At 42.8% G+C, this 13516-nt stretch overlaps 1 protein-coding gene across 1 annotated transcript in view; it reads right to left on the bottom strand.

Annotated features, from left to right (window-relative positions):
* LHX3 (LIM homeobox 3) overlaps positions 1–12623 on the bottom strand; it is a 37929-nt gene extending 25306 nt beyond the window's left edge. Inside the window, exon 1 of the mRNA XM_063431630.1 lies at positions 12531–12623. Coding sequence (XP_063287700.1) covers positions 12531–12600 — 70 coding nt within the window. The 5' untranslated portion in view covers positions 12601–12623. The remainder of the gene's footprint in view (positions 1–12530) is intronic.
* Between the last annotated feature and the right edge of the window lie 893 nt (positions 12624–13516).

Here is a 13516-nt window from a genome sequence, read left to right as displayed (position 1 = left end):
CTCGCTTATCTGTCTTCTCGTTCCCTCGACCTCGGCTTGCCTCTGACTATTCTTTACTCTCGGTACGTTAGTCCGGCCATTCTAAGGCCCGGTATACGTACCTTTCCACTCTTTGTACTCTGCGTGTTGGATCCCTGTCCCGATCCTGACATTACGACAGGGCCAATGGATCCTGCAGGTACAAACAGTCAGCTTGGTTCTTCGGATCCCAGGTTTGACGCCATGGAACATAGGATGGATCAGATGGCTTTGGCACTACAGGCACTTTTGTCTCGTGCTAGTAATCCACCTGAGGAGACACGTACTCCTTCTATCTCTCCTGCAGTCTCAGGTCTAGAGGTAGCCACTGTAGGTGCTTCTTCCCGTATTACCCCACCAGTACGTTATGGCGGGTCACCGGAGAAGTGTCGTGGCTTTCTAAACCAGATTAGCATCCATTTCGAACTACAACCCCGCTCTTATCCTACAGATAGAGCAAAGGTTGGATTTATTATTACTCTGCTCATTGAAAAAGCTTTGAGATGGGCCAATCCTTTATGGGAGAATGATAATCCACTCGTCTATAATTATAATGCCTTTGTAGCTGCGTTTAGAAGAACTTTTGACCCTCCTGGCAGAAAGGTCAATGCAGCTAGATTAATGTTGCGCCTTAAACAGGACAATCGAACACTTGTGGATTATGCACTAGAGTTCAGATCCTTGGCGGCAGAAGTTAAGTGGAACGAACAGGCTTATATAGATGTGTTTCTGAATGGGTTATCAGATGTAATTCTTGACGAGGTCGCTACTAGAGAACTCCCTGAAAATTTGGAGGATTTAATTTCTTTTATATCTCGTATTGATGAACGCTTAAGAGAGAGGCAGAACACTCGAGATAGGACCCGTAGACCCTCCTTTAAACTAGCGCCTACCTTTCAAATCTCTGAGTTCGAAGACTTACGTATTCCTGAACCTATGCAGATAGGCAGTACTCATCTCACTGAAAGGGAGAGACAGTACAGGAGAAGGGAGGGTTTATGTATGTATTGTGGAGTCAGGGGTCATTTACGCCTAAATTGTCCCAATCGTTCGGGAAACGCTCGCACCTAAGTTCCTCTAGAGGACAGGCCTTGGGTGTTTCTACTTTGTCCTCTATTCACAACTATAAGGAGCTCAGGCTTGTGTTACCCGTTTCTTTAAAGTGGGAGAAGGGAGTAGTTAAGACTATGGCACTAATTGATTCTGGAGCTGCTGAGAGCTTTATAGATCAGGGTTTTGCTGCCAAGCATGCTATTCCATCCCAGTTAAAAGAGACACCTCTGGCTGTTGAGGCCATCGATGGTAGACCGTTACTTGAGCCTGTTATTTTTCATGAGACCATACCGATTAACTTGACTGTTGGCATCCTGCATAAAGAGGATATATCCTTGATGCTCATTTCTTCTCCGTCTATTCCCATAGTTCTGGGGTACTCCTGGCTGAGGAGACACAACCCTATTATTAATTGGGAATCAGGGGAAATAGTTTCATGGGGAGAGAATTGTCAAGAAAAATGCTTGCGGAAGGTCTTACCTCTTGGATTAACTAATACATCGAATACCTCTGACAATCCTACAGAGACACAAATTCCGCCTCAGTATCTAGATTTAAAGGCAGTATTTGACAAAAAGAAAGCCGATACCTTACCCCCACACAGGTCCTTCGATTGCAAAATTAACCTACTCCCTGGTACCATGCCTCCCAGAGGTCATGTATACCCATTATCTATAAAGGAGAACTCAGTCCTAGAGGAATATATTCACGAGAATTTAGACAAGGGATTCATCAGGAGGTCCTCCTCCCCTGCCGGGGCTGGATTTTTTTTTGTTAAAAAGAAAGATGGTTCTTTGAGACCTTGCATTGATTATCGAGGCCTGAATAAGATAACCATTAAAAATGCCTACCCGATTCCCTTGATCACCGAACTCTTCGATCGTTTGAAGGGCTCTACAATTTTCACCAAGTTAGACCTCAGAGGGGCATATAACTTGGTGAGAATCCAGCAGGGACATGAGTGGATGACGGCATTCAATACTCGATATGGCCACTATGAATATACCGTCATGCCTTTTGGGTTATGCAATGCACCAGCAGTATTCCAAGATCTGATTAATGAGGTTCTTAGGGAATTTCAGCAAGAGTGCGTCATTGTATACCTAGATGATATACTCATTCATTCTAGTGACATTGAGATTCATCACAAACAAGTCAGGAGGGTTTTGCACAAGCTTCTCCAGCATGGCTTGTACTGCAAGTTGGAGAAATGTAGCTTTGATCAAACCCAGGTAACCTTTCTCGGCTATGTGATCTCTGGGGAGGGATTTAAGATGGATCCGGATAAGCTCCAATCCATTCTAGAGTGGCCTTTACCCACAGGTCTTAAAGCCATACAGAGATTTATTGGTTTTTCCAATTATTATAGGCGCTTTATTAAGGGCTATTCTTCCATTATTGCACCTATCACTAACATGACCAAACAGGGGGCTGACACTAAGAATTGGACTACTGAAGCTCTCCTTGCGTTCAAGACTCTCAAGGAGCTTTTCGCTTCCGCTCCAATTTTAGTTCACCCTGACACTTCTCTGCCATTTTTGCTCGAGGTAGACGCATCAGAGACTGGTTTAGGTGCTGTTCTATCTCAAAGGTTGGGTGTTGATAAACCATTACATCCATGTGGATTTTTCTCTAAAAAATTGACCGGTACTGAAAGCAGGTATGACATTGGTGACAGAGAATTACTAGCGGTTATCAAGGCTTTGAAAGAATGGAGACATTTATTGGAGGGTACATTACATCCTGTTACCATCCTGACAGACCACAAAAACTTGTCTTATATCGGAGAGGCCAAGCGTCTGTCCTCCAGGCAGGCTCGTTGGTCGTTGTTTCTTACCCATTTCAATTACGTTCTGACTTACAGACCTGGGTCAAAGAACTCTAAAGCCGATGCGCTATCTCGCCAATATGAACCCTCTGCTTCAGTTGAACCACTTTTGTCTTCCATTGTACCTAAATGCAATATTATTGCTAATACCAGTCTCAAAATTCATTCCCCGCTACTTGACCAGATCTTGAAGTCACAACATCTAGCTCCCGGAAACACTCCTGAGGGAAGAAACTTTGTTCCTCCTGAACTTCAACTGGAGCTCTTACAATGTTTTCATGAAAGTAAAATAGCTGGTCATCCTGGTATTCGCAAGACGTACTCTCTGATATCCAAAGATTTCTGGTGGCCTTCACTTCGTAAGGATATTGAGGAGTTCGTCGCAGCTTGTGAGACTTGTGCCAAGACTAAACTATCTCATGCATCCCCATGTGGCCTGTTACACCCCTTGGACATTCCTGAGAAACCTTGGTCCTGTTTGTCCATTGACTTTATCGTTGATTTGCCTGCTTCCAAAAGACAGACTGTTATTCTCACGGTGGTGGATAGATTTACCAAGATGGCCCATTTCGTGCCATTACCTAAACTTCCGACTTCCCCTGAATTGGCGGAGATTTTTGCGAGAGAAGTTTTTCGCCTACATGGGATCCCTTCAGAGATTGTTTCTGATAGAGGTTCTCAATTTGTCTCACGTTTCTGGAGATCCTTTTGTTCTCAAATGGGCATCAAATTGAACTTTTCCTCTGCCTATCACCCTCAGTCTAACGGAGCTGCTGAACGTACTAATCAAAAGATCGAACAGTATCTGCGTTGCTTTGTTTCCGAACACCAGGACGATTGGGTCGGTCTGATTCCTTGGGCGGAGTTCGCACACAATAACCTTGTTTGCGATTCAACTCGCTCTAGCCCTTTCTTCATGAACTATGGCTTTCATCCTTCGATTTTTCCTTCGGTTTCCTCTTCTCAGGGGATACCGTCGGTTGATGATCATGTCGCCAACCTGAAGAAATTATGGGATCAAACTCGACAAATTCTATTACATAGTTCCTCGCTGTTCAAGAAACACGCTGACAAACATAGAAGAGCGGCTCCTGTTTTTGTTCCTGGGGATAGGGTATGGTTGAGTACTAAGAATATTCGCCTAAAAGTTCCGTCCATGAAATTTGCTCCTCGTTACATAGGTCCTTACAGGGTTCTCACTCGTATCAATCCGGTTGCGTATCGCCTTGCTCTGCCACCTGCCTTACGCATTCCTAACTCTTTTCATGTCTCCTTGTTGAAACCCCTCATTTGCAACAAATTCTCCTCTAAGGTCTCCTCGCCTCGTCCTGTTCAGGTGGAGGGTCGGGAGGAGTACGAGGTCAGCTCCATCATTGACTCCAGAATTTCAAGAGGAAAATTGCAATATCTGGTCAACTGGAGGGGATATGGTCCTGAGGAGAGGAGTTGGGTACCTCAGGAGGACGTCCATGCTTCTCGCCTTCGCAGAGCATTTCACCTTCGCTTCCCATCTCGCCCCGGTTCATTCCGCCCGGTGGGCGTATCTGAGAGGGGGGGTACTGTCAGGGTACCTGAGGCCTCTACCTCTAAGGGAGGTAGAGACTTGGTGGTGTATCCGTCCAGGCGAGCTGTCTCTTCCGTTCCTCGCGGTTCATCCAGTCACTTAAACACCGGCCGCGAGGAATCCACGTCCTTTTCTAGTAGGACGCTCAATACGTGACGTCATGACGCTAGCACGAGCAATCTGTCACTCAAGTGTCCGATATCCAATCGGTACTTTTCAGAGGCGTGATTTCCATCCAGAACCAGGGTATTTAAGCTTACTCCTTTCTTCAGCTCATTGCCCTGTCGTGGTTCTAGCTTGTCTAGTCACTCAGTGCTCTGGTATTCTAGTTTGCTCTTTTGGTTTTGACTCGGCTCGTTGTACTTCCCTGTTTCTCTGTTATCCCTTGACCCGGCTTGTCTCTCGCTTATCTGTCTTCTCGTTCCCTCGACCTCGGCTTGCCTCTGACTATTCTTTACTCTCGGTACGTTAGTCCGGCCATTCTAAGGCCCGGTATACGTACCTTTCCACTCTTTGTACTCTGCGTGTTGGATCCCTGTCCCGATCCTGACACTATCTATCTATCAATCATCTATCTATCCATCCTGTTAGTATCTAGGAGAGAGATCAGTGATGGCCCAGCACAGTTCGATAAAGCACTCAGTAATTCGGCACCCAGATACATTGTGTTGACAGTGATGTTTGGAGCCAGTAGGTGTCTGGGGAAATCAGGGTTAGTGCGGGGCTGTAGGCTGCAGATGGATTTAAAATCAATGTCCCATTTGCCTACATTTTCTGAGTCTATGAACCACATTTGGGTGAAAGGTGGGAGATGTTTCACAGTTTTTTCCAACTTTTAAGCTTTAATAATAATTTTATGTGCTATTGATCTGGCGTTTGGAAGGAGTCAGGCGACACTAATGCAATAAAATGAGGGGACTGGTGACTAATAGTGACTAATGAGGCAATGATAACGGCTCCAAACATACAGCATCAGCCGTGGGGAGGGAAGGGTTAAATCACAAAAAGACTCCAGGGTTTGGGGGGTTAATGTGTGTGAACAGCACTATATAGGGGAGTGGTAAGCAGGCAAAATGGGGGGACTAGCAGGTATAATGGGGGGACTAACAGGTATAATGGGGGGACTAACAGGTATAATGGGGGGACTAACAGGTATATTTGAAGGGACTAGCTTGTATAATGGGGGGTAAGCAGGTATATTGGGGGGACTAACAGGTATATTGGGGGGACTACCAGGTATAATGGGGAGACTAACAGGTATAATATTGGAAGAACTAACAGGTATAATAGGGAGACTAACAGGTATAATGGGGAGAAGAGTAACAGATATAATTGTAGGAGGACTAACAGGTATAATGGTGTGGATTTACCTGTACAATTGGGGGCTTAAAAGCTATAATGGGGGGTCAAACAGGCACAATGGGTGGGAGTAACAGGTATACTGGGGGAGGAGTAACAGATACAATGGGGGAATTAACAGGTATAATAGGGGGACTAACAGGTATAATATTGGAAGAACTAACAGGTACAATGGGAAGGTCTAACAGGTATAATGGGGGGAGGACTAACAGGTATAATGTGAGGACTAACAGAGATAATGGACGACTAACAGGTATAATTGTGGGAGGACTAACAGGTATAATGGGGGAAGGACTAGCAGGTATAGTGGGGGAAGGACTAACAGGTATAATTGGGGAGGTCAAACAGGTATAATGGGGGACGACAAACATGTATAATTGTGGGAGGACTAACAGGTACAATGGGGGAGGACTAACAGGTATAATGGACGACTAACAGGTATAATTGTGGGAGGACTAGCAGGTATAGTGGGGGAAGGACTAACAGGTATAATGGGGGAGGTTAAACAGGTATAATGGGGAAAGGACTAAAAGGTATAATGGGGGACCAACAGGTATAATGGGGGAGGTCAAACAGGTATAATGGGGAAAGGACTAAAAGGTATAATGGGGGACCAACAGGTATAATGGGGGAGGTCAAACAGGTATAATGGGAAGGATAACAGGTATAATGGGGGACGACAAACATGTATAATTGTGGGAGGACTAACAGGTACAATTGTGGTATGACTAAGATGTATAATGGTAGAGGACTCTTAGGTATAATTGTGGGAGGACTAACAGGTATAATGGGGGGACAAACAGGTATAATGGAGGAGGACTAACAGGTATAATGGACGACTAACAGGTATAATGCCAGGACTAACAGAGATAATGGATGACTAACAGGTATAATTGTGGGAGGACTAACAGGTATAATGGGAGGACTGACAGGTATAATGGGTGATAACATGTATAATGTGAGGACTAACAGAGATAATGGATGACTAACAGGTATAATGGGGGAGGACTAACAGGTATAATGGGAGGACTAACAGGTATAATGGGGGATAACAGGTATAATGTGAGGACTAACAGAGATAATGGATGACTAACAGGTATAATTGGGGACTAACAGGTAAGCTTGTGGGAGGACTAACAGGTATAATTGTGGGAGGACTAACAGGTGTAATGGGGGGAGGACTAACAGGTATAATGGGGGGAGGACTAACAGATATGATTGTAGGAGGATTAACAGGTATAATGGGGGAAGGACTAGCAGGTATAGTGGGGGAAGGACTAACAGGTATAATGGGGGACTAACAGGTTAAATGGGGGGACTAACAGATATAATATTGGAAGAACTAACAGGTACAATGGGGAAGGTCTAACAGGTATAATTGTGGGAGGACCAACAGGTATAATGGGGGTAGGACTAACAGGTATAATGGGGGATAACAGGTATACTAACAGAGATAATGGATGATTAACAGGTATAATTGTGGAAGGACTAACAGGTACAATGGGGGAGGACTAACAGGTACAATTGTGGTATGACTAAGATGTATAATGGTAGAGGACTCTTAGGTATAATTGTGGGAGGACTAACAGGTATAATGGGAGGACTAGCAGGTATAATGGGGAGAGGACTAACAGGTATATTGGGGGATGACTAACAAGTATAAAGGGAGGACTAACAGGTATAATTGGGGAGGACTAACAGGTATAATTATGGAAGGACTAACGGTATAATGGGGGGATGACTAACAAGTATAAAGGGAGGACTAACAGGTATACTTGTGGGAGGACTAACAGGTATAATGGGGGGAGGACTAACAGATATAATTGTAGGAGGACTAGCAGGTATAATGGGGGAAGGACTAGCAGGTATAACGGGGGAAGGACTAACAGGTATAATTGTGGGAGGACTAACAGGTATAATGGGGGAGGACTAACAGTTATAATGAGGGGACTAACAGGTATAATGGGGGATAACAGGTATAATGCGAGGACTAACAGAGATAATGGATGACTGACAGGTATAATTGGGGACTAACAGGTAAGCTTGTGGGAGGACTAACAGGTATAATTGTGGGAGGACTAACAGGTATAATGGGGGGAGGACTAACAGATATAATTGTAGGAGGACTAACAGGTATAATGGGGGAAGGACTAGCAGGTATAACGGGGGAATGACTAACAGGTATAATGGGGGACTAACAGGTTAAATGGGGGGACTAACAGGTATAATGGGGAGGTTAAACATGTATAATGGGAAGGATAACAGGTATAATGGGGGGAGAACTAACAGGTATAATTGTGGGAGGACTAACAGGTACAATTGTGGTATGACTAACATGTATAACAGGAGAGGACTAATAGGTATAATTGTGGGAGGACTAACAGGTATAATGGGGGGACAAACAGGTATAATGGGGGGATAACAGGTATAATGGAAGGACTAGCAGGTATAATGGGGAGAGGACTAACAGGTATATTAGGGGGATGACTAACAAGTATAAAGGGAGGACTAACCGGTATAATTGGGGAGGAATCACATGTGTAATTATGGGAGGACTAACAGGTATAATGGGGGACTAACAGGTATAGTGGCGGGAACTAACAGGTATAATGGGGGGAATAACAAGTATAATGGAAGGTCAAACCTGGGGGGAGGAATAACAGGTATAATGGGAGGACTAGCAGGTATAATGGGGAGGACTAACAGGTATAATGGGGGGATGACTAACAAGTACAAAGGGAGGACTAGCAGGTCTTATGGAGGGGACTAACAGGTATAACTGGGGAGCTCTAAGTGGTATAATGGTGGAGGACTAAAAGGTATAATGGGGGGACTAACAGGTATAATGGGGATGACTAACAGGTATAATGGGGGATAACAGGTATAATGGGGGATAACAGGTATAATGGGGATGACTAACAGGTATAATGGGGGGATAACAGGTATAATGCAAGGACTAACAGGTATAATGGGGAGGACTAACAGTTATTATTGTGGGAGGACTAACAGGTATAATGGGGGACTAACAGGTATAATGGGGAGGACTAACAGGTATTATGGGGGGACAAACATATATAATGGGAGGACTAACAGGTATAATAGGGAGAGTAACATGTGTAATGGACATACACTGGCAGATAAATAGGAGAGCAGCAGGTATTATGGTCGGGGGGGGGGGGGCAGCAGGTAGTATGGTCTGGGGGGCTACCGGTATTAGGATCTGAGGAGGACAGCAGGTATTATGGTCTGGGGGGAAGCAGATATTATCATCATGGGGGGCAGCAAATAGTATGGTCTGTGGGAGGGGCAGCAGGTTGTATGGTCTGGGGGCAGCAGGTATTATGGTCTGGGTCAACAGCTATAATGGTCTGGGGCAGCAGGTAGTATGGTCTGGGGGCAGCAAGTATTATGGCTTTGGGGGCAGCAGATAGTATGGTTGGGGAGGCAGCAGGTATTATGGTCTGTGGGCAGCAGGAAGTATAGTATGGGACGCAGCAGGTTGTATGGTCTCGGGGGCAGCAGGTATTATGGTCGGGGGCAGCAGGTAGTATGGTCTGGCGGGCAGCAGGTAGTATGGTCTGGAGGACATCAGGTATTATGGTCTGGGGGTTAGCAGGTAGTATGGTCTGGGGCAGCATGCATTATGGCTTTGGGGGGCAGCAGATAGTATGGTCTGGGGGGGCAGCAGGTAGTATGTTCTGGAAGCACCAAGTATTATAGTCTGGGGGGCAGCAGGTATTATGGTCGGGGGCAGCAGGTAGTATGGTCTGGGGGGACAGCAGGTAGCATGGTCTTGGGGGCAGCAGGTAGTATGGTCTGGGGGCAGCAGTTATTATGGTCTGGGGACAGCAGGTAGTTTGGTCTGGGGGGCTGCAGGTAGTATGATGTTGATGGGTAGGAGGTATTATGGTGTGGGGGGGTTAGCAGGTAGTATGGTCTGGGGGGACAACAAGTCGTATGGTCTGGGGGTTAAAAGGTAGTATGATCTGGGGGGGCTGAGAGTAGTATGGTCTGGGGGGGCAGAAGGTAGTATGGTCTGGGGGTAAGCAGGTAGTATGGTCTTGGTAGGTAGCAGGTAGTATGGATGGGGGACAGCAGGTAGTATGGTGGGGGGGGGGAGGGTGGCAGTGAGTCCTTAATATGAAGCAGGCAGCCCCCCAATACTATTGCCGTAATGTAATTCTAGATGCACCAAGTCACATACTATACTATCTCTGCTCCTATCATGGCACATTAATAAGAGTCATATTAAATGAAATTAATTATATTTTGTTAGAGAACAGGCAGAGATTGTGGGCTGATTTTTCATATAGAAAGTGATCTGTCAATCTCTATATAATCACATCTCTCTGTTATTTCGTTATAGTGATATATTATTATATTGTTATATCTTTACATTATTATCATATTGTTGCATTGGTATATCTTTAAATATGATCATATTGTTACATTGTTACATTGTTATATCTTTACTTATTACCATATTGTTAAATTGTTACATTGTTATATCTTTACATTATGATCATATTGTTACATTGTTATATCTTTAATTATTATCATATTGTTACATTGTTATATCTTTAATTATCATATTGTTACATTGTTATATCTTTAATTATCATATTGTTACATTGTTATATATTTACATTATTATCATGTTGTTACATTGTTGAGCTTTGTTGTATGTTTTTTTTCGTTGTGTTACATTGTTACCTTTGATCCAAATTGTTGTGCTTTGATATTTTGCAGTTTGTTATAAATTGTTACATTTACCCGATTCTTCTTCAAAAAGAAATCAATGAAAATGTATATTTGGGAACCAGAACCAGATTTCTGTTAATGAACTGGAGATGGGGTTTATTGTTTAACCAGTTATTAACCAGATGGTAAAATACACGAGTTATTAAGGATTCTCAAATAAAAGAAATTTAAACCATTAATTACCAATTTACTCATTACTTGGGAGCTTTTTCGCTAAGCGACAAATTTAGTGAAATTAATCCGAATTGTAAAATTGAGGGTAAAACATTCAAACTGTCATTATTATTATTATTATTATTATTATTATTATTATTATTGTTGTTGTTATTATTATTATTATTATTATTATTATTGTTATTATTATTATTATTATTATTATTATTTGCCTCAATTGTCCAGTTCGGGTTTCAATTTAGAACAGTTCGCTGTTTAGTGAATAAGTGATAAATCATCCTTTAGGATTTTAAAACAACAACAACAACAACAACAAAAAACGATTCAAACTAAAACTAATTATGTGCGAATTAAATCACTTGTTAGGGCTTTATAGAAGAATATTCAGGTTTTTTTTATCGTAAATAAATATTTCTCTACAAACAGCACAGAGACCCTTCAAACGAACCCCCAAATACCGCAGCACCCCACTTCCATCCCAGCCCAATGTGACAATTTTTATAAATATTAGACATTTAGATGAAATATCACATTATTATCCAGTTTTATCGTTCCCACGTCTAACACACGAACACACGAAGCTGCCAATCCAATCATAAATCCAACTGATCAGTTTATATTTTATTATTGAGTTATATTTATAAAAAAAAAATAATATATATATATTAATAATAAGTTGTACAGCGCAATGGAATACGTTGGCGCTCTATCGAATAACTTGTTATTTTTCTCTGTCTGTCTGTCTGTCTGTCTGTGTCCATGTAATATCGCCCTGTCTGTCTGTGTGTCCATGTGTTACATTAATCTCTGTCTGTCTGTTACTTTGTATAAATTATTCCTAACTACTAATAAACCCTCATATTAACCCTTGTCATCCCATGGTGAGCTCTTATTTCTCTGTATCCAATGTCTGTGCCAGTAAACACCTGTTACCCTGGGTGTTCCTTTGTCAGATCTGGATGGTAGGAGACGCTGGTGGTATGGTGGTGATGGTGGATGTAGGGGGGAGCTGACAGACTGCCTGTCCTGGGTGGGGAGGGGGTTTAGGGACAATGGGTCAGGGTCTGTGTTTTTATCTGATACTTTTTGAAGGATTGGATGATGTGACAGCTCAGGTCAGGCACACTCTGGGCATCTGTGCTGAGCTAAACCCAGACAATGCAATGTGTTATCAGCCAAACACCCTCATCAGTATGCCCCCTGCAGCCAACACTCCCTGCAGCCAACACTCCCTGCAGCCTGCCTCTATAAATATTATCGAGCTAACAAACTAACGAACCACACTAAGCAGCAAAGTTTATTTTGAATTATTATCAACAAATATTCTGAATTTATACAAACAACACTTTCTAAAATCACCGGTCAAGATACAAAAATATAAAAAAAATTAAAATGTATAAATATAATCATTTGATTTGCAATATCAATCCACAAAAAAAAAAAAAAAGAAAACACTCCACTGCCCCCAAGAAAGCAGAGTTTAAATTCTAGTAATATCAGATGTCAGCCATGTTACTTCGCGTAATTATTTGCAATACAAGTGACATTGTAATCAAACCATTAATTATTATAATTAGACTGGTCTGACTCCTGCTGCCTGACATAGGCTTCAATTTCACACTCTGTCCATTGACTGATCCCCTGCTTAGAGGAATTAGAAACATGACAAACTGTGGTCATTTCATGATTAAAAGGGTCTCTTCTATGCCCCCTTTCCCCAATTCCATACACCCTCTCTCACCCCACATTGACAACACAGGAGGCACTGCTTACCTGGGCTGTTGCTCAGTCCACACATACTGGAAGATTTCTGGGAGTTAGATCTCATTTTTTCCAGCAACATCCTGGAAAAAAATAGTGATTCCCTTGCCTATAACTAATTTAAAAAAAATGTTTTTTTCTAAAAATTAATTTTAAAAAGATTTAAAAAAAAAAATCCAATTAAAAAAATACAATTCTTCCTAATACACCTCCTGGCAAAACATTTTGAAGTTGTCCTAAACCTATTTAGAAGAGGTTCTGGTACTTGGGCTCCTGAACAGCTAAGAGAGGAGCTGGCTGGATTTAGGAAATAAAATCTATCTGTTAAGTAACAGGGACTGGTGAAACAGACACAGACAGAGAGGCTGTTGCCACATCCAGGCTTGCTTAGTAAATAAGGGAGGTTTGCAAGTCCCCAGAAGTTGGCTGGTGGTGACAGTTTGGGAGACAAGCTGCTCTGGTGGACTACAAGAAGAAAGCTGGTCCTGTAGGCTTGCAGGGAGACAGATGACTGGAGTGGCTGCATCAGGTGACCTCTCATTGCCACTAGATGCTTGTTAGCATGACAATACTCGTTGAGACTCACTCAAGCAGAGAATCGCTGTCCATGGTGCTGGATACATTCTAACCCAGGCTGACACTTCCACAAACTGGCTTCACTCCCCCCAAAAAAACTGTTACATACCCATACACGTGCCCAGCTTTCACTTGACACAATAGAGGAAGCTTCAGCATCATTGTCCTTATGCAAATGTCACCCTTTAGTTAAAATTCATGGCTTTTGTGTTCTGTACAAGAGTAACAGAACTGCATTGTGTGTTCAAACCATTCACTTGTCTGTTGGAGTTGTCCTTTTTTTTATATAAGATTATTTATTTTACTGCAGAAATCCCCCTTTCATACACTCAGGAGGGGTTGCCCTATTTGGTTTTGTTTGTTTCTGTGAAAGATTTTGTCATTTAATTGCTATTCACTATGTCTAAAGATTTCGACTTTGT

The sequence above is a fragment of the Pelobates fuscus genome, chromosome 9, assembly GCF_036172605.1.
Source record: "Pelobates fuscus isolate aPelFus1 chromosome 9, aPelFus1.pri, whole genome shotgun sequence".
Classification (NCBI taxonomy): domain Eukaryota; kingdom Metazoa; phylum Chordata; class Amphibia; order Anura; family Pelobatidae; genus Pelobates; species Pelobates fuscus.
The sequence above is the reverse complement of the archived record's forward strand: the minus strand, read 5'-3'. Positions and strand labels throughout refer to the sequence as shown.